The sequence below is a fragment of the Alligator mississippiensis genome, chromosome 1 (genome assembly GCF_030867095.1).
Source record: "Alligator mississippiensis isolate rAllMis1 chromosome 1, rAllMis1, whole genome shotgun sequence".
NCBI classification, from domain to species: domain Eukaryota; kingdom Metazoa; phylum Chordata; order Crocodylia; family Alligatoridae; genus Alligator; species Alligator mississippiensis.
Window position 1 is genome coordinate 342,101,715 of NC_081824.1, and position 23,433 is coordinate 342,125,147.

Genomic DNA, 23,433 nt, shown 5'->3' on the forward strand with positions numbered 1-23,433 from the left:
TCGTAGATGTTAGGGGCTGGAAGGGACCTTACAAGATCATCAGGTCTGATTTCAGTTAAATACCAGTGTCATCTAGAGCTAGAGTCCTGCCATGGAAAAGCAAGCCTCTTATTTCCTTTATGCTCCCCTAGTGCCTTGGGATGGATCCAGACTTCTAGGAGTCTCATGCACTGGATCCAAACCCACCTCCAGTGGCATTGTGAGCAGCACAGGCACAAGGGTTAACACAGCCTTTGCTGACCACCCGCCCTCCATCCAACCACCAAAACACGTCCCCAACAGGTGCTCATACTCTGGATTGCAGTAGAAGGATCTGCCCACACTCCACCCTGCTCCCAAATGCCAGGCCCATCCAGGAGCTGAGTGGGCTAGATAAAACAGCCGTATCTTTTGACAGCCTTGGTTTACACAATTATTTTTTATTTCTTACTTAGCTTTCATTTAATACTGTTGCTAAGATCAGATGTTAAAGGGGGGAAATGGTTTCTAATTTCTATTCTAAAGGTCACAGGTGAGTATTGTTTCAAAAATAACAGTGCAGTTTTCTTGGCTAAACTTGTAAAGGCTTTTCATTCAACTTGACAGCATTGCTGTGCTTGCCTGTCTGTTGCACAACTTTCGAACATCACATCATACCAATTCTAAAACAGCAGGGAAGCATCAGCTAGACCCCTACTGATTTGGCGGGTGGGAAACAGAAAACTGGAAGGAGAAAGGAACAGAGGACAACATCCTATCGCCTATTTGGTACAGCCACAGAGGCAAGTAGCTATGCAGCTGTCTATACTCAAACAACCATTTGATGGCATGTTGAAAATGACCTGATTTATTTGACAGTTAAAAAAATATTAGAGTTCACATAGTTTCTGGCATAAGGGAAAATCTGGGATTTCATATATATAGGTAGCAGGAAAATAGGGACCACAGAGAAGCCCTGATGAGGGGAACTTGGAAATTATAGCATGATGGGAGTAGCAATGAGCCAATGACTGGAGGAAGGGTGCTGAGGCACTCTAGGTGGGAAGGAGAGCAGAATGAGGGCCACAGAGAACCCTTCGCTTCAGGATTGGGCATAGGTGGATTAATGGACGGGGCCAGCTGGGCATGAGCCCGGGGCCCCTACCAATTCAGGGATCCTCATCAGCAGTGAAACAAAAGCTGTGGTTTTAAACTTGGCACGTTTTTGTCTCTCAGCAGAGAGACAAAAATGGCACCAAGTTTAAAATCACAGGCAGGCGGTGGTGCTGGGTGGGGGGGCCTGCCAAAATTCACATTAGCCCCCATAGCCATCCCTCCCAGCGCCACCACCTGCCTGCAGAGGTGGGCACACACTCCTGGCCAGAGCTGGCCCGGCCCGATGCATGTGTGCAGCCACAGGGACACAGCCAGGCAGCAGCTCACGCCAGTCAGTGCAACAGGGGCCGGGCAGGAGCAAGACTGAGCCGCAGGTGGCTCATGAGGCAGGGAGTGGAGGGGGCTGCCTCAGAGTAATCAAGAGTACGGGGGGAGGGCCTGTAAGAGGAACGTGTGTGGCTGGGTTTGCGTGCATCTGTGTGTGTGTCTGTGTGCGCACACACGCGTGTGCATGTGTGTGTGCATGCGTCTGTGTGCGCATGTCTGTTTGTCTGCGTACACATGCATCTGCATGTGTGCACGTACGTCTGCAAGTGCATGCATCTCTGTGTGCAAGTGTCTCTGTGTGCACATGCACATGACTGAGCATGCGCGTCTGTGTGTGCATCTCCGTGTGTGTGTGCGCGTGTGTGTGCATTTCTGCATGCATCTGTGTGCATGCATCTGGGTGTCCGTGTGTGCATCTGCATCTGTGTGTTCATCTGTGTGTCTGTGTGTGTATGTGCATCTGTATGCATCTGTTTCTGTGTGTGCATGTCAGTGTGTGCGTGTGCGCATCTGCATGTGTGTGTGTGCGTGTGTATGTGTGAATGTGAGTGCATGTGTGTCTGTGTTCATGGCAGAGAGAGTGTTTGTGTCTGTGTGTCCATGTGCAGAGAGTGAGTGAGAGTAGACTGTGCACCTGTCTGTGCGCATGCCTGTGTGTGTGTATATTTGGCCATAGCAAGGGGGGGAGCAGGGAGAAGAGGCAGGTATGTGCCCCCCACCCCTCGCCTAGCAGGGTCCACCCAGCCTCTCCTGCCAGCACCAGAAGCCCTACCCATTCCCAAACCAGCTCCTGTGTGGGGAGGGGGCCTCCAATTTTGTTTGCCCAGGGCCCCAGTACACCTTAATCCACCTCTGGGATTGGGTGTGAGGAGGTGGGAGGAATACAGAACATAACACATCAGAAGAGAATGCAGGTACATGCAAGGCCCTCACTATGGAAAGGTAAGTAGGGAAGGGAGAGTGGGGGTCACACAAAGTGCTTGTCATGAAGGGCAAATATAAGGGATCTGGAATGAGGAGAACAGCATAAAGAGCCCTGCCATCAAAGGAAAAGAGGGTAAGGGAATGCTCAGTTTCTGCACTGCCAAGGGGGGAAGGAGCTGAAAAACAATGGATGAAAACTGCAAGTACAGCATTATAACCTGGTCACATTTTATGCTGACTTTTCAGTGGGCAATCTGAACACACACAGCCCCATAACCCCCACCACCAGTCACCTCCCCATTAATCTTAGTACTCATAACAAAATCTGCTCTATTCCTACCTCCAAATGCCAAATCCACCTGCAGGCTCTTCCAAAAGTCACTTCAATGTACCGGACCGCATGTCCAAAAAAAGTAACAATTCACTCACAGCCACCCCAGCTTTAAAAAATGAAGCAGCATTTTTAAAAGTCAAAGAAATCACAGAACAAGAAAGAAACTAAATTAAGTTGTAGAAAAGACGATAGTTCATTATTTTTGTCATCCCCTGACTTAAATCAGGCTCTACTTGCAAAAAGCAAGGAAAAGAGGAGATATGTTTTAAATTGCTCTAACTTAATTTCCATGCAAAGCAACAGAGGCATTAACTTTCTCACTGCAGATCTCTCCCTCAGCCTCTGTGTGGCAGCAGAACATAGCAGTAGTCTCTAAAGTGTTGATATCTAAGTCAACACATGGAAGAGCTTAACCAGGTCCACAAGGCAGCTCACATACCTGGTAAGTTAGACAGCAGGGAAATTCATTCTTGCCAAGAGGCTAAATCTGACTTCTAGCAGGGTTCGTAGGCAGTGGCAGGTCAAGGTTAGGAGAGTAAGACAAGTCTATGTAGATCCATTGGTAAAAAAATCCTCTCTAGATAGAAAGAAGGGATAACAGCCTGTGCTATTACTCATAACAGCCTCTGCTGTAGCTCTGAAGGTGAGCTGGTACTCTGGGGGTGGGTTATGGATTCCACCCACCTCAATTCTGTGCAGATGCCCTAAGCAAAGTCAATTTACCTCAGTTTCTCAGAGAAGCCCAAGCTAAGATTGATGCTTTTGTGCTTTCTCTTTGGCCTATTATAATCCTGATATTCTATGCATGTAATCACAAGATAAATACGGACAGTTAAGTAGAATTTTAGTGTATTTGTCATTATTTGCAAGCAAGACAAAAGCATCATCATCAAGTGCAGCTTGGAACATACTTATTCAATAGGTCTGTATGTGTCTGTGTACATAGAAGGATACACACCTTCAAATTCTTCACATTAATCATGTGTTCATCTATGATTTCAGAGAGTGAGTTAAAGAATCCATAGAGATGACACTTCTCTACAACCTCCATAAGTCCCAACACACCAGGCTCTATCTAGCATGCAGAGAAAACAGTGCAAAGATTTACCCTCAACCCAGTTTCAGTCAACGATGTACCTTTGTTCACTGCAAGACTCAGTTCAAAACTCCCTTCATTAAAAAAAAAAACAACCATGTGTCCTTTTTTCCTTTGGAGCTCTACTCAGATAATGTTGCTTCCCCATTTTTCCCTTCCCTCAGTGTGGGCTGAAACAACCTTCTCATCTGCAGCTTTTGTCAGTTCTTCATTTCGTGAGCCTTCACTGTCATCAAGTTCCATCTTAAATGTCATCTCCTTTCCCTATATATGTATATTCTTTCTTCCCTCTGTGATTTCTAACTCCATAATCATATTACTGCATTCTGTAATTTTTGCAGATGATTTGTCATTCAAAATAAAGCTGTACTGTATTATTGCAGAATGAAGGCAAGAGGGGTAGCAGGAAAATCAATGCTGGAAAGATAAGCAAGTATCACCACAGTGAGCCAAATCAGAACTCTGCATTAAGTGAGAGCATTTCCACTGTTTTAAGTCAAGTTGCACCCACAAAACACTAGAGTCCTGACTGCCTTATCTTTTTTCTAGTCATTAGCATCTGTTCAAAGCAAATGTAAAACAAAACCATTCAGATTTAGTAGTGCCTTGGCCCTGCTTTCTAAATGACTACACAAAATGCAAAGCAGCAGAGATTTAGGATGCTGAACTAAGCTCATCATTCTAAAGTAGCCCACTTCCCATTCATTTCAACAGGACAGAAATGAAAATGAATAAATCTTGTACTTGCCAAATGATAACATACCTTTTGTACCTAGAACACTATCAGATGTGTTTGTCTCTAAAATAGCCTCCTTCCATCCATAAAGCTAATGAAAAGTTGAGCTTACAGCTGTTGCATTTGTGATACAGAGACAGAATCAAAACAGTCATATCTCTCTTTAATTTACATGAAACACCAGATACAGAAAAGTAAATTTCTAGTTTAGTTTCCATTTATTTCTTTTTATAGTTTATTCCACATAACCAAGAAACCATTTTAAATGCATTAGTTAGTCATCAGCATTTTTATTATTATTGCCTTCTGCAGCCTTCAAAGAGGCATTCTGAAACTAGAGACATCAGGCATGGAAGAAAAAAGGAATGTCTCCAATGCATTTTCTGTTCTGAAAGGATTTTAGAATCTGGACACAACTGGAGATTTTTGATTGGTTGCCAATGATGTCATAACCATGGCTATAATGCTCAATAAATGCACAAGGCTAATTGTGTTCCTTTTTAATGTGTAAATTCTATTCCATGGAAGCAATGAGACATACCAGACAATGCATTTCAAGGAGATTACTGCACTTTTGGGTGATTAAAGCTACTCAGGATTCAGCTTTCAAAACAGTAGTGTAGAGGTAATTTCAGACAGGCACTAGCTTCAGAGCCAGCCATTGAAACAGACTAGATGCCTGGGGAAAGGGGAAACAGGCCCCTCCCCATAAAGAGGTCCAGTAGTGAAGCTCTGGTAGCAGGCAGAAAACAGTCACTATATAGTTCTGTATTAGAATTAAATGAAAAAAAGAATGTAGAAGGTTAATCTGCTGGAAGTTTCAAAACCCTATATGGGAGGCTGAGGGGGTGCAGGGTGGGAGATTCTTTTCATGAGGAACAAAAGTCTGACACTTTCCCACTCTCCATTTTCATTTTTGTATTACATTGACTTTATTAGTTACCTTAGTAAAGAGCAGGAAGAAAAGATTCCTACTGGATAACAACCCAGGCTGGAACTCAGGAGGGTTACATTCCTGAATCAGTCAAAGAATCCCTGTGAGACTTTGAACAAGTTACTTAATCTACTGTATGCTTCAGATGCCCCATCTGTAAAATGAGAATAATGTCTCTCTGCCTCCCAAAGGTCAATGGAAGTTGAAAACACAGTAATGATCATGAAGCCTTTAAATACCACATTTTCTCACACACAACATGCACCTTTTCTCTCAAAATAAGCCCCCCAAAATTGGGGTGTGGGAATCTGATTTTCTGTCTGGGATAGAAGCCATCTGCTTTGATCTCTGCTCCAAAGTACAGCAGCTGTGGCATTATTATCCAGGAAGCTGAGGGAATCGATTGGACTTAATGGCTAATTGTTCTCCAGTCCAATTATGTTAACAATATTTTTTTTCCTTTTTAATGGTCTTGATGTTCCACTAATCAAGCTAACATTTCTTAGAGCAATTTTTCTGTCTGCTAGCTGCTCCTGCTCCTCCTATTTCACAGCCTACATAGAAAAAGGAGGGCAAATCAGATGAAGATCAGACTCTGACCCAACTCTAGGCAGGCATAACTCTGAAAAAAATCTTTTCTTTTTCATTCAGCATTTTCAAAATCAGGTACACATGACAGGATCAGTTGTCTGTGAACAAATATAGTACTATAGCAGTGCACACATATAAGTGAAGAGGTAGGAAATTTTTTTTACTTTTCTCCCTATTACTCTTGTACTTCATGACATTTGCAATACACTATTTATATTGAATATCTTGCATACAAAAGATGTCAAAAACATCCTCATTTTGTCCCCTGCCAAACCTCTGACCTGAGTCCCATAGAGCAACACACATACATTTCATGACACCAAGACAACCCTAAAAAGGATGTTGCTGAGAAAGAACCACCTACCAACTCTCACTCTCATGCTCCAAACCTGAAAATCCTGTGGTAAAGTTGCTCCAGGGTCCCCAGCAGTCACCCTGAAGGACACCAGAGATCAAAGTTTGGATAAAAGCTGCTGGTAGTGACCTTGGCACAACTGATACATTCCCTTGTTTGGAGCATGTGAGCAGAAGCATGCAGGCAGGGTATGCTGGAGAGAGTCCCAGCTAGGACACACTGCCACCATGGTCTATACACCCACCAGGAGTGTCATAACTCTACCAGGATATTTTCCCCTTCTACTTCTGTTTGTTTCAAAGTCTTCTGTTAGCCTTCTTTTGCTTTCTTCCCCATTTCTCTTGGCTACTTCTATTCCCTGGGTTCTCTTTTCTTTTTCCTCCTTTACAGTCTGTTCCAATAAGTCAAAATCAGAATTTGGATAAGCAACTCAATTTCAGGGATTACAAAAGTTTATATCAAATCTGTGGATATACCTGCTTGTATCAAATCTGAGGATATAAAATGGCCTATTGTCTCTACCAGTCTTTCATGCAACTCTAAAGCTTTATCTTCTCCTCACAGTCCATCTGTCCTGACCCTTTCTCCCTTCTGTCACTGCTCCTCCTCAGCACACCCAGCATAACATCTTCCTCTTTCAAAACAGCTGACCTTAAATGTTTAACTCTCTCTCTCCACCCTCCTTCAACTCCTTATGCCATCCCTCTCTTCCTCATTTCTTTCCCCTCCAGCCACATAATCATATATTCTCCTCTTCCCATGCACAGAGCTTCCATTTGTGTGCTCCCAACTGGTGATGTAGGAGCACTGCCCATGCCCATTTGGATTTTACATGTGGCAAAACTTCCTTCATTGCATTGCTATTCCGAAGCCTTTAATTACAAACATCAACATCCTCTCATTTTGTTTTAGTTTACCTAGAGGCACCCTTCCTTTCAATTTTCTTGTATTCCAGCTAGTTAGACTTTCTCCATCCTCCTCACTCTTTATGACAGGTTCGATGACATTTGTATAATCAGTTCTCTCAGCAAATGCATGGAATCTGTAAGGTAAAATTGACCCGGGGGTAAATTAACGTGAACATGTTTCTAGTTTTTCCAGTTGTTCATTACACACAACTCCCTCCATTGTATACTTCAGATCAAATATGTTACTTCTGTTGGGAACTCATTGATTTCTGTTATGCACAAGGTTACTACTGTATGTCAGACCAGAAACTGGAGGACACTAGAAAAGGCACAACATTCCTCAGTGCAAGAGTATTAGCACAAATTTCCTGACATGCATTTTGATGCATTGGAGCATCCAGTTAGGTCTTTAAGTAACATTGCAGCCTGGACAGCAATATTAAATGAAATGTCCAAGGTGACCCTGGAGTTTTCTGATCACTGATCAGATCATCTTCTGTAAGCTCAGAGCCCCTCAGCTGCCTTTTTTTTTTCAACCACTGAGACACAAACAGAGCTCAGACATCTCTAGGAAAAATATCCTAGAGAGGAGACCAGATGCTCAAGCCACATCATGTCAGAGCCTCACAGAAGAGAACAGACCTTCCTAAAAACAAAGAGCAGCTGGGCCCACACTGAACTGCAGGCTTCCTTTCACCTTGTAGACAGCTTCCCTGCTGCCTGCACAGCAAATATATGTAGCTGTCTATCTGCAAGGTGTTAATGTTAGTCCACTAACCATTAGCATCCACCCTAAATGTATTCAAAATTATTTGGGGTCCAAGAGAAATCATATCACATAGAATGATCTGCCTAAGTCCCCTGTTGCACTATCACAATGCTGCAAAGACTCCAAAGAGTGGAATTCCGGAGGAGGGGCTACTACAATCTCTGTTATTTGCATCATGTATTTGTAGTATAGTGGCTGGAGAGCCAAACATGGATGAAGTCCCATCATACTATATACTGTAAAAAAACAGAACTGACAATCCTTTGCCCTAAAGGGCTTGGGATGAAAAAAATGACAAGACAGCAACTTGTCAAAAGTACAGAAATTTTTGGTTACACTTTCTCCCCTTCACAATACTCCCTCTCTTGTATTGTCATTGCTGCAATACAATACAATCACCAGTTTTTGCGGGGTGGGAGGGGAACATGATCCCCAAAGCACATGACAGTTTACCCCTGCCCCTCCTCCCTGTGAAGTTGGTCCCTACAACAAGGGGACAGGTTGCTCATGTGGCATCTCTCAGCCAGCAGCAACTATGCAGCATCAACAAAGCAGCCTCTGTGGGACATGATTCAGAGCTGTAGTTTTTGTTTCGGATGACAATACTTCTGCTTCTTGCTTTCTCAAGAACTGCCTTAAATTAGTTATCTTTACATGCAGTTCTAACACTTTCTTTCACCTATTCTCCTAGGGCTTGAAGCACTCCTATTCTCCTAGGGCTTGAAGCACTACTGCTAACCAAGCTTCAATAATGGATACAAAGGCTACCAGTTATAATCAAGACAGTAAAATGTTTGCTTTATTATTTCCTCATCCTAAGCCCTACCCCATTCATCTGACTGACATATCCACCTGTTGTATAATGTCACAACTTCAACTGTGAACTATCTGGGGCAAGCAGGGCCTTTTTACTAAAAGTCTGGGTAGTACGCAGTAAAATGAGGTCTGGCTTGGTGCCCAGAGGCCTTACTTTGTTAGTAACCCCAGGTATCACTACAAAATATTAAATAACATCATTTTGTTTCCGTATATTTTTGTCAAGCAGGCTGGCAGATAGCATAAGGTATAAATGAGAAACCAACTTAGATATGAGCACATTTGTGGAGGGAGGTTTAGCTTGGACAGGAACACCCAAGTTTTAATCACAGTTGTTAAACTGACTTTGTGTGACTTTGAGCAAATCACTTTGTCTCTTGGTCTCATTTTCTCTAGAAGAGAAATGGAAATGATACTCACCTAGATCCCTGAGGTGTTGTGAATATTCATGTTTTTCTATCTATGAAGGGGCTTGAAAAGTCATGAAATTGCCACTGCAATTGTGGTTACTTCCCCCATACCTGCCCGAGGTCAGGCGACCCAGCTCCTTCAAGAAAACAATAGTATCTTCTTCCCTGGCATTAAAAGATACTGGATGGATTGGGAAAGGACTGTCAGAAAACTTCTGAAGGAGTAGATGTTTCATATCCTCAGGAACCTCACCCACAGCAAAATAATAAACTGCTTCAACCTGTGGTAGATAAATTGTGCATATTAACAAACAAAAAACAACAGAGAGACTCATTTTGTGCATAGCTGCTTTAAATGTATTCAAATAATGTCCTGTGCTGACATCTGGAAAAAATGTGATAGGGCTGATTCCTCATTAGGACTCTGAGGTTTTTAGAAACTGTGTTCTCTTTCTGTACATCAGAAGTGCTATAACTGAAGTCAGTGGAATTTCCCTGATAGAAAATTTGCCTACATGAGAGAGGAATCACACCCAAAATCTCTGGACCTGCTTCCACCACCCATTACTCAAGGGGCTTCCACCTTTACTCCACAAAGAGTAAGGGGGAAGAAAAGGTTGTAGAGAAAAAAAGATAAATGCAGAAAAAGATGTTGGCAATCAGCACTCAAGACCCTGAAACACTGCTTTCAAAATGATCTTGGTACTGGTGTAGAGAAGTTCAAAAGTTTGGCTGCAGTAGTAGAGTACCAAGAAGTCATATCTCACATTCATTTTTATTTTCAGTATATTTTCTGAATTTTGTTTTAGGACTTTATCTTCTTATAGGAAAGAAGACTTTTTTCTGTTAATTTATTGTACAAATGTACAGGTCAGTCATATTTTTACATTTGCCCAAGACAAATGGGCTTACCAGATTTGTACAGGCAACCCCAACTTAGCGCTCTTGATTGGTTCCAGAAAAACCGAGCACTAAGCAAAACAGCATTAAGCAAAACCCATTTTCCTGTAGGGTTTAATGTAAATAAATATAATTGGTTCCACACCACCTGCTGGCCCGTGCCTTCCAACTCCCAGCAAGGTACTGCACGGGCTCCTCCAGGGAAGGCATTGGCACCTCCCGGCCTCACTGTTCTGCCTCTGCATTGCCCCTGCTAGCCCGCATCCACTGGCCACCAGCCCCAGCTGCCCCACCTGCAGGGCCTGAGTCAGGGACACACCTGCCCAGGGATTAATGGCGAGAAGGCAGCGGGGCTCTGGCCAGCACGGAGAAAGCTCAGAATGGTGTCCGCGTCCCACAGGTGGGTGCATGACCAGAGCGAAATGGGTCACAGGCTACAGGGCTGCAGGTCAGGGATGGAAGGGCTCCACAGGCTTGGCCCCTCTGCGGCCTGGGGCAGGGGACCCTGCACACATGTCCTTGAGTGCTGGCTTGCACCGGCCCAGACCCCGCCCTCCTGCCAGCCCTGGCCTCAGGCCCCGCGCTCCTGCTGGCCCCAACCTTGAGCACTGGCCCAAGACCCAGGCTCATGCCTTCCACCCTCCCCTTCTTGCTGCCACCAGCACCACCTCTTCCCGCCTGCTGGCCGCTCCAGCACCACATGCCAGAGCGGACCCTGGGCTCCTGCCACCCTGCCCTGGGCCCCACCAGTCCAGGCTCCATGCTTACACTGCCCAGCCCCCCGCCTGCCCATTCTTGCCACTGCTTCTCCCCGCCTGCTCCAGCACCCTGTGCCAGAGCAGACCCCGGGCTCCTGCCACCCCGCCCTGGGCCCCGCCAGCTGCCACTCACCACTTCACTTGACAATGACACCAACACCGCTGCTGCCGCCACTACTTCTCCCCACCCACCATGCTGAGTGCAGGCAGGTATTTTAAATGAGTGTTATAAAGAAACCACGGTAAGTGAAACAGGGGGTTGCCTGTACATCAAAGTTTCTCCACAAACACAGACACAAACCATACTCTTGCTGGGTGCATCTACATGTGTGCTTTATTGCAGAGTAGATGAATTAGCTGCACAGTAAAGTGTTATAGTCTACATGTGAGAGAGTTGTTCTCATTCAAGAGAGCAACATTTAGCAACAACTACCACACCACAGTATTTAAGATAGAATACCCATAGTACTGCAGTCACTATGCCCTGGTAAATACTGATAAATAAGTTTTTTTCACATACACTGTAGGTTACTGTGGAACACCCACTAAAAGAGAGGAGAAGCTGTTTGTACCTGACATTAAGGAAGCCTATCTATGACTACATACTGCTGTAAAGTACAATCTTAGAGGAAAGCAGATGCAATCCAGTCATAGACCCAGTATGTGAAGTATTTCCATAAATGGGTCTTCATCTCAATCCCCTGAATCCTGGATGAGCTGACAGACTAATTACACATGACAGATCTGCCATGATAAAACTAAGCTTCATAGAACAATTGACCACGATTAAAATAAAATACATCAGAGGTGGTCTAAGTTGCCATGCTCAAATAAATTTTGACATAAAAAAAACAGCATGCACATGTACATGGTGACACCATTATGCTAGATAAATGGCAATTTTTAGTTACTATTCATCATGTGTACATAGTCAAAACTTCACGTGTACAAGCACCCTAAGGGTACAAACATCACCAAAAGAAATGGGATGTGTCCAGGCACAGCTGATCCACTTCACTGAATGAAACAGAATCCCTGGCACTCCTCTGCTAGCAGAAGTTTCTACATTTGCAGAGACACATTCCAAGTCTGGGGTTTCTCCATCCACAGGTGTGCATGCCCAGAGAATCTCAGGGCACTCCTCTGCTAGTGGGGAAAAGACATGTGCTCAAGGAATCCCAAATGAGAGAAACCAGGTGGGCACTGCTAGGGCTTCAGGGGCATGAACCCGCGTGCCCTGGGAATGGGAATTCCTGAAGCATGTGGATTGGGCACCTGATGCCTGAGAGTGCCTGCCCCCGGCAGCTGGAGAGTGCAGGCACCTCCAAGCTGCCTGCGTTCTCTTACCTTAACGCCAATAGCTATCTGCTGCAAAACAGTGGCACAAATTCATGGATGCATGGATATCTGTTTGCCTGGCAACAGAATTTTTATGGTGACACAAAGGCAATATCTTTTTGCACCCTAACAGTTTGCCATCTTTTACCCTATTTTTAATCCAGGCCTGGGGGTCTTACAACCATCCTGTTTTCTCCCATGTTTGGCAGGTATTGGCAACTTCAGAAAAAAATCTGCCAAATGAAAGGATATGCGGACAGCCCTGTGACAGTGATCTAGGGTTTGGGGCAGAGATGACCTGAGGAAAGTAAGCCCAGGGCACAGCGATGTATGGGAAGGTTTCAGCTAAGTGAAGTAACCATAGGAACAGCCAATGTAGGGAAAAATCTTAGCTCTTGTAATGTTGCTCTGGAATGGTTAGTTTGTTAAGGAAACCAAACCTCAAGACTGAGTCATTTTCTGGCACTACAAGTGGGAAGCTTTTGCTTGCAGATGAGTGTACATTCTGCCAGTGTACACTATGAATTTTCATTAAGAAGGTAATGGATGTAGCAATTACACTGCTCTATGCTGACCGCCAGAAAAAATAAGATTCCCCCAATCCTAGATCCACCAGTGCCCTAGACAATAATACTAGGGGATATTTCTGAGGGTCTCTTGCAGTTAGTTGGATTTTTATTTTTTTTCATTCAGACCCAGATCTACAACACATCATAAGGCTGAAGGATTCTTTTCAGTCAGACAGTATTGCAGGCAGACAAAATTGAATCCCTTTTTCTCCCCCCCAAAGATAATGACATTTTGCAAATTGAAAAAGTTAGTAATTTTTGTAAGGAGGCAGAAACTGTCATCCAGTTTAATTTTAATATCAGTTTCCACATGCCAAGACTCCTCCAGGTTGAAATTCACCGCTGTGCAGAAGGCCAGCATGAAGTTTAAGCACCATTTATATCTGACTTATAATAATTTCTCAAGTAGGACTTAAGTGGAGCCTTGTGCTGAATTTCACCCCAGTAGAAATTAATAACTCTAGTCTAAACACAATGGGCTAACTTTACTACTAAACTTAGCTTCAAAGGAGCTTCAAAATAATGACCAAGGAGCGAGTGAACAGGGGCTGCAAACAGGGTAAGCAGTGTGCAGGCAGTTTGCTAGGGGCAAGAGGAGGAAGGGGAAGAGAAGCCAGGTACCAGATCCTGCCCAGGGAAGGTAAGTGATCCAGAGCTGCCTGTGCCTTTGGTTTGCTGAGTGTTTGTTTGGTGGACTGTGTGTGTTTTGGGTGTGTGCTCTGAGATGCTGGGAGTATTGCTGGCTGAGTGATTACTGATTGCTGAGTTATTGCTGCCTGGGCCTGGGCCTTATGACAGGGCAGAGCCAACCCAGGCCCAGCACGATATAAAAGGAGACTCCCTGAGGGACCAAGGAGCCAGAGAACAGGGGCTGCAAACAGGGTAAGCAGTTTGCAGGCCAGTTTGCTTCTCCTCTCCCCACTTGATAGGAGAGCCTTTCAGTTCAGTGTGAGGAAGCAAGATAAAAAGGAACCTTTTGGGGCCAACAAGCAGTAAACAGGCCAGCTTCCAGGTGAGTTTGCTAGGGAAGGTGCACTTGGAAGAAGGGCAGTAAGAGAGAGAAGGCAGCTTAGGAAACCCAGGGAAATGGCTGGAGGACACCGCAATGCCAGAGCCACTGCCGTTGCCTCTGTTTGCACCTGTGAGGCTTGTCCAGGCAGGACCGCTCACCATTAACACTTCCACCCAGATCAGGGTTTGGCACTGTGGGGACTGTGGCTTGCAGGTTCCTTCCAGTGATAGCCAAGTCAGAGGGTGTCTGCGGTGTGAGCGGTGTCTCCTGGTGGTATGTCTCAGGGAAAAGGCAAAAGAGCTACAGGAGAAGGTGGTGAAGCTCTGAAGTATCCTCCACCAGGAGGAGTTCATCGATTCAGTGTTGGAGAAGACCTTTGGGACTGTGAAAGAAGAACTGCCAGAGGCAGCATTAGAGAAGAGAGAGAACATGGACTCCCAGGAGGGTGGAAAATGGAAACTTGTGACCTCTGGAAGCAAGCAGAAATCCTCACCTCCACCTGCAGCAGTTTGTCTAGAGAACAGATATGCGGCCATACCAACAGAGAAGGAAAAGCATGTTCCATTGATGGAGGAGGACAGGCCAGGTCTTACCAAGGTGGGAAGGATGAAGACCCCCGTCACCAAGAAGAAGCGATGGGTGGTCGTGGTTCAAGATTTCCCACTGCAGGGGCCAGAGGGAGCCATCTGCCAATCTGACCTGTTATCTTGAAGTCTGATGCTTTCCTGGAGCCCAGATCCAAGATGTCACGGAGGGATTACCGACAAGGTTCCCTCTAAGGTGCGCGTGATTGTGCGGCTGAGCATGAGTAAAAGTTTGGCCGTGCACAAACTTTTTCAGGCCACACACCTGCTGGGAATGGAGCTGGGCTGCAGCGTGGGACACTTACTAAAGGTAAGCTCCTCCCCTAGGCGAAGCTGGGGGCTGGCGTGGGCTCCGCTGGCTCTGGGGAACTGCTCCACTCCCCCGCATCGCCTAAGGGAGCGAGGAGGCACGTGGGGTCAGGGCCAGGGAGTGTAGCACTTCCCGGAGCCGGCAGAGCCTTGGAGCAGTTCCCCGAAGCAGGAGGAGCCTCGCTTAGGCCAGGCAGCGGCTCCTCCCCAAGGTGAGGCAAGGCAGGGATGGAGGTTGGGGCAGGGGCTAGCACAGGCTCCGCTGGCCCCAGGGAACTGCTCTGCAGGCTCCGGGAAGTGCTCCACTCCCCGGCCCTGATGCCACGTGCCTCCTCACTCCCCGAGGCAATGCAGGGGAGAGGAGCAGTTTCGCAGAGCCTGTGCCAGCCTCCAGCTCCCAGTGGAGCCTCACTTGGGGTAGGCAGGCTCCAGGCCCAGGCTCCAGCCCCCCAGGCTCCAGCACTTCGGTAAGTGTCCCACGCCGCACCAGAAGGGGGAGGCGGGACCAAAGTGGCGCGCTCACAGACTGAAGCGGCGTGTTCACGGACCACTACTCCTTAGAGGGAACATTGATTACCAAGACTCATCCAGCCCTCTGACTACTACCCCAGGCTGCTCATCCATCTGGGCACCAATGATACTGCCAGGGGAGACCCTGAATGGAAGTGACTACAGGGCTCTGAGTGCAAGGGTAAAGGGGTCTGGGGCTCAGGCTGTATTCACCTTGATCCTTCCAGTCAAGGGAAAGGTCCTGGGCAGAAACGGGTGCATCCTGCAGATCAATACCTGGCTGTGCAGGTGGTGTCACCAGCAGGGCTTTGGCTTCTTCAACCATGGGATGCTGAGAAGGATTACTGGGAAAAGAAAGGATCTACCTGACAAAAAGTGGGAAGAGCATCCTCATAGACAGACTCTCTAACCTAGGGATGAGGGCTTTAAACTAGGTTTGCCAGGGGATGGAGACCAAAACCCTGAGGTAAGTGGGGAAGCAGGAGACCTGGAGAAAGAGCTAGCAGGAGGGGGCAACAGGGGAGGTGTTCTCATACTTCCTGAGAAATCAGAGCAATCAATTAGTTACCTTAGGTGCCTGTACACAAATGCATGGTGCCTGGGAAACAAGCAGGAAGAATTAGAAGTCCTTGCACAGTCACGGAACTATGACGTAATTGGAATAACAGAGACTTGGTGGGATAGCTTGCAGGACTGGAGCACTGTCATGGATGGGTACAAACTGTTCAGGAAGGAGAGGCAGGGGAGAAGGAGTTGTGTTGTAAGTAAAAGAGCCATATGATTGCTCAGAGCTCTGGTATGAAACTGGAGATAGGCCTGTTGAAGGTCTCTGGGTTAAGGTTAAAGGGGAGAGCAACAAGGGTGATGTTGTAATGGATGTCTGCTGTAGGCCACCAAACCAGGAGGAAGTGGTGGATGAGGCTTTCTTCAAACCGCTAGTAGAAGTTTCCTGATCACAATCCCTGGGAGGGCAATACAGCAGTGTGCAGGCAATCCAGGAAGTTTTTGGTGAGTGTTGGGAAAAACTTCCTGGTACAAATGCTGGAACCATGAACTAGGGGCCATGCTCTTCTTGATCTACTGCTCACAAACAGGAAAGAATTGGTGGGGAATGTAGTAGTGGATGGCAATTTGGGCAGTAGTGATCACGAGTTGATTGAGTTCAGGATCCGAAGAAAAAAGAAGGATGGAGAGCAGCAGAGTAAGTACCCTGGACTTCAGAAAAGCAGATTTCAGCTCGCTCAGGGAAGTCATGAGCAGGATCCCCAGGGAAGCCAGTTTGAGGGGGAGAGGAGTCCAGGAGAGCTGGCTGTACTTTAAAGAAGCCTTACTGAGAGTGCAAGAACAAACCATCCCAATGTGCAGGAAAACTAGCAAGTATGGCAGAAGACCGGCTTGGCTTAGCAGGGAACTCTTAAGTAAACTAAATCACAAAATGGAAGCTTAAAAGAAGTGGAAACCTGGACAAATAACTATGGAGGAGTATAAGAGCATTGCTCAGGCATGCAGGGATGAAGTCAGGAAGGGCAAAGCCCAATTGGTGTTGCAGTTAGCAAGGGATGTGAAGGGTAACAAGAATGGTTGCTACCAACATACTTGTAGACAGAGAAGGATCAGGGAAAGTGTGGGTCCCTTACTGAATGGGGGAGGCAACCTTGTGACAGAGGATGCAGAAAAGGCTGAAGTGTTGAATGCCTTTTTCTCCTCGATCTTCACAGGCAAGGTCAGCTCCCAAACTACTGGACCAGGCAGCACAGTTTGGGGAGAGGGGAGCAGCCAACAAGGGTGAAAGAACAGGTTAGGGACTATTTAGAAAAGCTGGGCATATACATATCCATGGGGCCAGATGGGATGCACCCAAGGGTGCTGAGGGAGTTGGAAGATGAGACTGCAGAGCCATTAGCCATTATCTTTGAAAACTCATGGTAATCAGGAGAGGTCCCGGATGATTGGCAAAGGGCAAATATGGGCACTGTTTGCTCTTTTGGGGCCCCCACTACAGAAAGGATGTGGACAAATTTAAGAGAGTCCAGCGGAGGGCAACAAAAATGGTTTGGAGGTTGAGGCACAAGACTTATGAGGAAAGGCTGAGAGAACTGGGCTTAGTTTGGAGAAGAAGACTGAGGGGATTTAATAGCAGTCTGCAACTACCTGAAGAAGGGTTCAAAAGAGGATAGAGCTAGACTGTTCTCAGTGGTAGCAGATAACAGAACCAGGAGCAATGATCTCAAGTTGCAGCAAGGAAAATTTAGGTTAAATATCGGGAAGAAGTTTCTCGTTTGGGAGGGTAGTAAAACACTGGAACAGGTTACCCAAAGAGGTGGTGGAAGTGCTCCATCCTTGGAGGTTTTCAAAACCCAGCTAGACAAAGCTTTGGCTGGGATGATCTAGTTGGGGATGGTCCTGCTTTTGAGCAGGGGGTTGGACTACATGCCCTCCTGAGGTCCCTTCCAACCCTATTTTTCTATGATTCTGTGAAAAAAGGCACAAATTTACACTGGCAGTGAATTGGGCCCAATGTCTCTTTGATGCTATATGCATGAAGTGGATAGCTCAAAGGATGGTGTACTTCTTTATATTCTTTTGAATTCCTTTAATGAAATATGTAATGTAGAATTATTAAAAACAAATAACTTCAAGAGCATCCTGTATGCTTCCTATGCTAGCATATTAAGAGAATTGGTCAACTAGTTTAGTCAAAGCTAAAATCTGGGTATCAAAAGAGGATTTATAGATCTCCTAGACTAGAGCTAGACAAAATGAATTAAAACCCATTGCACATAATTTTGGATTTTACATATAATTTTGCCTCTAGTCTGCAGAAAGAACTGCAGATAAAAATGGCTTTCTTTTCTTGAAGACTGTTCATATTAACAGCATTTTCATTCACTTTGAAACTCTAAAAAATATATCTATACGAATAACGGAGAGCAAGATATTTCTCTTTCCCTTAATGTTTGCAGACCATATTTATTCTACATAATCCATGAAGGAAGAAACCAAGTTTCTGTTTTCAGAACTGAATACATCTATATAAACAGGTTATTAGTAAACATGGTTTGTAGCTCTACTTAAAAGAAATGCCTTTAGATAATTGCATGTCCTCTGATTAATATTTAGCTCTTCACAACTCATCATGTTAAAACTTGCAATCCAATTCTCACACTGGCTATTCTAGGATTTACTTGAGAATTCTTAAGTGATGGATAAGCTTACCATCTCATCACTTACAGCCTCCATCAGGGCCTCAGTGGAGCTGGTGTGGCTGAGAGCTGGCGTACGGTCAAGCTCCCAGAGCCAGTTAACAGCAAACTCTACAAAACATTCAGTCACTGGAACGGCTTTCTGCTGCCACTTGATAGGATCTTGAGCAGCCCTAAAAGTGACATTAGCTGTAAGTCAGAAGTAATAAAGAGCCACTAGAAATGTACAACAGCTGAGTTCAAAATGATTCCACTGTGCTAGACCTTTAATAATAATAAACCCCGACATGCTGCTAAAACCTAACCAGTAATAAGATAACGCCAGGCAAAACAAAACCCTCCACGATTGTTAATATAATTTGCTCAAGGCAGAAGCTTTTATGGCTTAGAATGATTCAAATAGTACAGCTGCTTTAAAATCAGTTTCTAGAACATATTTATCCTTCAATATACACCATTTAAAAAAATCTATCTGATTGTGTAGACTGGTAGAAGAGACAAATATTCTAAACCACTGCTTCCCAAACTTTTCCTCAGCATGACCCCATTTATGACCCCATTTCTTCAGCATGGCCCCTCACTCCCAATCTGTAGCAGGGGCACCCCTTCCACAGGTGCCCCTCACTCCCCACCCACAGCCCGCACCCCCTAGCCCTGCTGGTGCCCTTCTGGTGCTGGTGCACAGAGCCCTGCTTCTCCCCACACCCCTTCCCACCTGTGGGCAGCACAGCTAGAGTGGAGCCCATGGGCAGAGGATGCAGGGGCCTCTGCAGCCCAGTGGGCAGGAACCAGTGCAGAAGGGAGGGGAGGCTTAGTACCAGGAGCCCCACGCCAACCACACCACCATGGTGAGGTGCCCCCTGCCCACCAGGCAGCAGCAGCAGCAGCAGCACCGCTGAGTTGTGCCCCCTGCTGCTGCCAGGTGGGTAGGAGGTGCCTTGTCATGGTGGCATGGCTGGCATGGGGCTCCCAGCAACAGCACTGAGCTTCCCCACCCTGGTGTGCTGCGGAGGCCCCGGAGTGAGGGCAGCAGGGTGGGGAGCCCCAAGCCTGCAGCCTGTGGCCTGCATCTGCCCCCGTCCCACACACACATCTGGGGGGCACATCTACCCCATGCCTCCCTCCCCAGGAGCGTGTGACCCCACTTTTTTATCGCTGCAACTGCAAATAGGATTGTGACCCCAAGATTTGGAACTGCTGTTCTAAACAATGGGAGATAAATACTGTAATGTATATCCAGTTGGGCCCAGAAAACAAACAAATGAGAAAAGGCATGGTCCACCACTTAAATCATATTTCTGAATGGGAAAATCTGAGTTTTACTCCTCCTCACTGTGTCACTTTTATGATGAATCATTTTTAACAACTCCATGTCATCTGAAAATAGAGGTTAATACTTACCTGCCTTTCAAGCAAAGAGTTGGGATGCTCAGTTCATTAATATTTTCAAAAAAGGCTTGTGACTTTTGCATTTGAAGGCATAGATAGGTGAAGTATGCAAGTATGTGCAAATCTATGTGGGCATGTGTGTGAGAAAAAAGAAAAAGGAAACTAAATAGTGCCTACTAGTAGAATTGCCATCTGTGGCAGGTATCTGTGGCATGTATCTGTGGCATTCCAGAAAGTAATATTCTGGAGAGTTTCTAGCTAACCTTCATGACCAGGTCTGCAGACTTTTTTTTAAAGGGAACATTTTCAAGTGCATTGGGGAAGAGAAGAATTGAGCACATTAGGGATCTAGAATCAAGTCCATATCATAATTCATGGGCAGAATGACTGGAGACGGCTCAACCTAGTTGTTACTAGACTTTCTGGACTCAATAATCATAACAGAGTCAAATTTTGCAATATTCATAATTTGCAAGTACATAAATTCCCACCCCCCTATATGCATACAAATCTGAATGTGTCTGTGCAAAGACTTACCGGAATATGGTAGCATAAATCAAGATTTGTGCACGCACATGGATTAGAAAATTTGTCAAAACTTTTCTTTTTCACTAAACACAAATTAATTTACTCATACTCAGAAAGGAACAATGGCCTTGTTTTTACGGCACTGGACTGGGACTTAAGATCTGGGTTCATTCCCTAACTGCTTTCTAGTTTCTTGTGTGACCATGGTTAAAGTCACTTAAACTCTTTGCATACTAGTGTTCCAGCTGTAGAGTATATATATTAATACTTCCTTTCTCCAAACCTTTGTCTTGTTTATTCGGTTCTCCAGAATAAGGATGGTTTCTTATTGCATGGATACACAGGACCTGGCATAATGCTGTGCTGAATATGGTGGGACCCACTAGGCCAAGGGTGGGCAATTATTTTGCGCGGAGGGCCACTTACTGAGTTTTGGAGATCAAGGGCTGCATGATAGGCAGCCAGGAGCAGATAAATATTAATTTTCTAAATTTTTTAGGGGCCCCACGGGCCAGACAGAATTGCCTGGTGAGCCGCATCTGGCCCCTGGGCCACATTTTGCCCACCCCTGCACTAGACCCTACCAGAACACAGATGCTTTCTCCTGTATTAAACATATCATCAGAATATACATATCTATATGCTAGTGGACTTTATCTTATACTTAATCAGTAAAAGATAAGCAACCTTCCCCTTACCGAATGAGGTTAAATTTGGCAAGGTGGGTCACTTGTTCCAAGAGGACCAAAGAAAGTGCATCACGGCACCGATCAAACTCAATCCCAGACGTGGCGCCAAAATCCAAAACAATGACAATGCATTGTTCCTGAATCACTCCAAATATCTGCCGGCTTTCACTGGTTAACCATTCCATTCTCTGCTTGTACAGCTCGATAGCTCCAATTAGACAGTCCACAAAATTAAGAATTAGCTCCTTTTTGGCGGTCAGCTTTATTTACGTAAAAGAGAGAGTGAAAACAAACATCAAAACAAATAACTCAAATGCAGCCCTAAGTCCAGAACAGCTGTGATAGTTCATTTATACTTGCCAGATATTCCAGCCAAGGTAGCAGTGAAAACAGCCATGCTTCCTCCACTATTTCAGGGGAGTAAATAATTGATAAATGTGTCTAAGTTACTCGCATATAAAAGAAAAGCCACTGTTCTTTCTCTTAATTGCCCTCCACAGTCTTTTTAAACAACCATAGGACAGTGCCAACTAGTCTGTATTGCTATTCTGTGATCAGATGAGAGCAAGCTGAGGGAATTAATCCTTTCTCCTTACTGACTGCTGTTTACAGCACAGAGGGATGGGTGAACCAGGGCACATAGAAACTTGTTAGATTCAAACAAAGTTTTGACTTGCTTCTAAAACACTTGGAAGGGAGGTAGACATGGGATAAGGGAACAAGCGGTCTCAGTCTTGTCTTTAACTATCAGCTGAATGGAAATTAAAAATGTTTCCTTGATGAGCCACTGTTTCTATCTAGGATGCCCAACACTGAGCACCACAAGAACCTAAATATTAATTGTTGGATATTTGATACACATTTGAGACATAAATGCAAATAAAAACAACCCACAAGTCCCAAACCCACCAGTAAACTAATGCAAACCCAGAGCCAGTACTGGAGAGAGAAATAATTGTAAAACAAAGCAGTTTTTATATACAGAAACCACTAAATAATTCTGTGGCCCTTATAACACTCACCTCAGGCTCTAGGTAAAGACTTCCTGCAACACCTGTAAGGTAATGTATGTGTCACCCTTTACTTATCCCACCAGTTCTCCAACAGAGAATACAAATATTTGGAAATTTAAAATGTTTCTAAAATAAGATTCCTCTGGAAATAGAAGATTTGAACTCTAATTCACAGTGTCATTTTGCAAACTTCTACCTCAGATTCCTACTTTACTTTATCTATCAACTGTAGCCAAGTAATGTCCCACAAGACTAGGCAGGATTGTCATGCTGGAAGGCCCCTCAGGTAACAATATCATATAATCCTGTTCATAAATCAATCAAGCACATTTTAAAAGCAGTTTTGTGCCTGCACTAGTCCTAGTGGAAGGCTGTTGCGAAATTTCACTCCTCATATTTCCACTTTAAATGTACTCCTGGGCAGTTTATACCTATTTGTTCATTTTTCAGGAGTCTTCATCTTTAGCGGCACATCCCCCACCTCAGATTTCATTTCAGTACGCTAAACAAGCTAAGCTCTTCTAGGTCTCTTCTAGAATGGCAGATTCGCCCTTCCCTTCATCTTAATTGTCCTTTTCTGCACTTGTTCCAGATCACATTTACCTTTGTCAACCATGGGTGACTGGAACTGTGCACAGCGTGCCAAATGAGGTCTCACCAGGGCCTTGCAAATAGCAGTCATACTTCCTTAACTGCCTCTCCTGATAAAACCTAGAATGGTATTTCGTGCCATCAAAGGATGCATCAGGAGATCATCTGTAAGTGTTAAAAATGTAGTGGGAAGAAAGACGATGAAATAAAGATCTTTCGAGGTCCCTTCCAGCCCTAATGTCTATGAAATCTATGAAGACTCCCCAGAATTGTTTTTACCCAATTTTTACACCCAGTGCCTAGTAACTGGGAAATGATGATGGACATCAGAAGATGATATGCGATTTGTTTCATAAAGTGTTTACTCTTATGAATTAGCTTTTTTATTCCTTCTGGCTGCTGCACAGATTTATTCAACCAGTATCTATCTTTCAATAATGGAGCAGTCGGCAGCTGTTACTAAGACATTCTTTAGAAATGTGCGTCTGGGCACACTTCCATCAAGTTGTGGTTATACCACGTCTTTTGTGACCTGCTGGCACTAAATGCTAAGGGAATGAGAGCATATTATGTATCCTCATTTCATCATCTCCATTTGTTTAACTGGTTAGCATTCTGTAAAACTATATTGAGCCTCATTTCCATTTAAAACTGTGTAAATTCTGTTACTTAGAAACTGCAACCTTCTCTTGAACACTGTATTCTAAAGCTTCATCAGGGCTAGTGTATCAGCATCCATCAGGAAGAAAGAAAAAGAAACCTGGTT

General features: G+C 44.9%; 1 protein-coding gene across 6 annotated transcripts in view; it reads right to left on the reverse strand.

The window, feature by feature from the left end:
• VWA3B (von Willebrand factor A domain containing 3B) overlaps nt 1-23,433 on the reverse strand; it is a 124,064-nt gene that overhangs the window by 94,921 nt on the left and 5,710 nt on the right. For 5 of the 6 annotated variants that reach the window (XM_019485112.2, XM_019485111.2, XM_019485110.2 and 2 more), the window contains 4 exons: nt 21,073-21,323; nt 18,471-18,630; nt 9,386-9,555; nt 7,289-7,413 (listed from right to left, as the gene is read on the reverse strand). In XM_019485112.2, coding sequence (XP_019340657.1) covers nt 7,289-7,413; nt 9,386-9,555; nt 18,471-18,630; nt 21,073-21,323 — 706 coding nt within the window. Of the gene's footprint in view, nt 1-7,288; nt 7,414-9,385; nt 9,556-18,470; nt 18,631-21,072; nt 21,324-23,433 lie in introns of those variants that run through there. The other variant, XM_019485114.1, reaches the window with a different exon arrangement.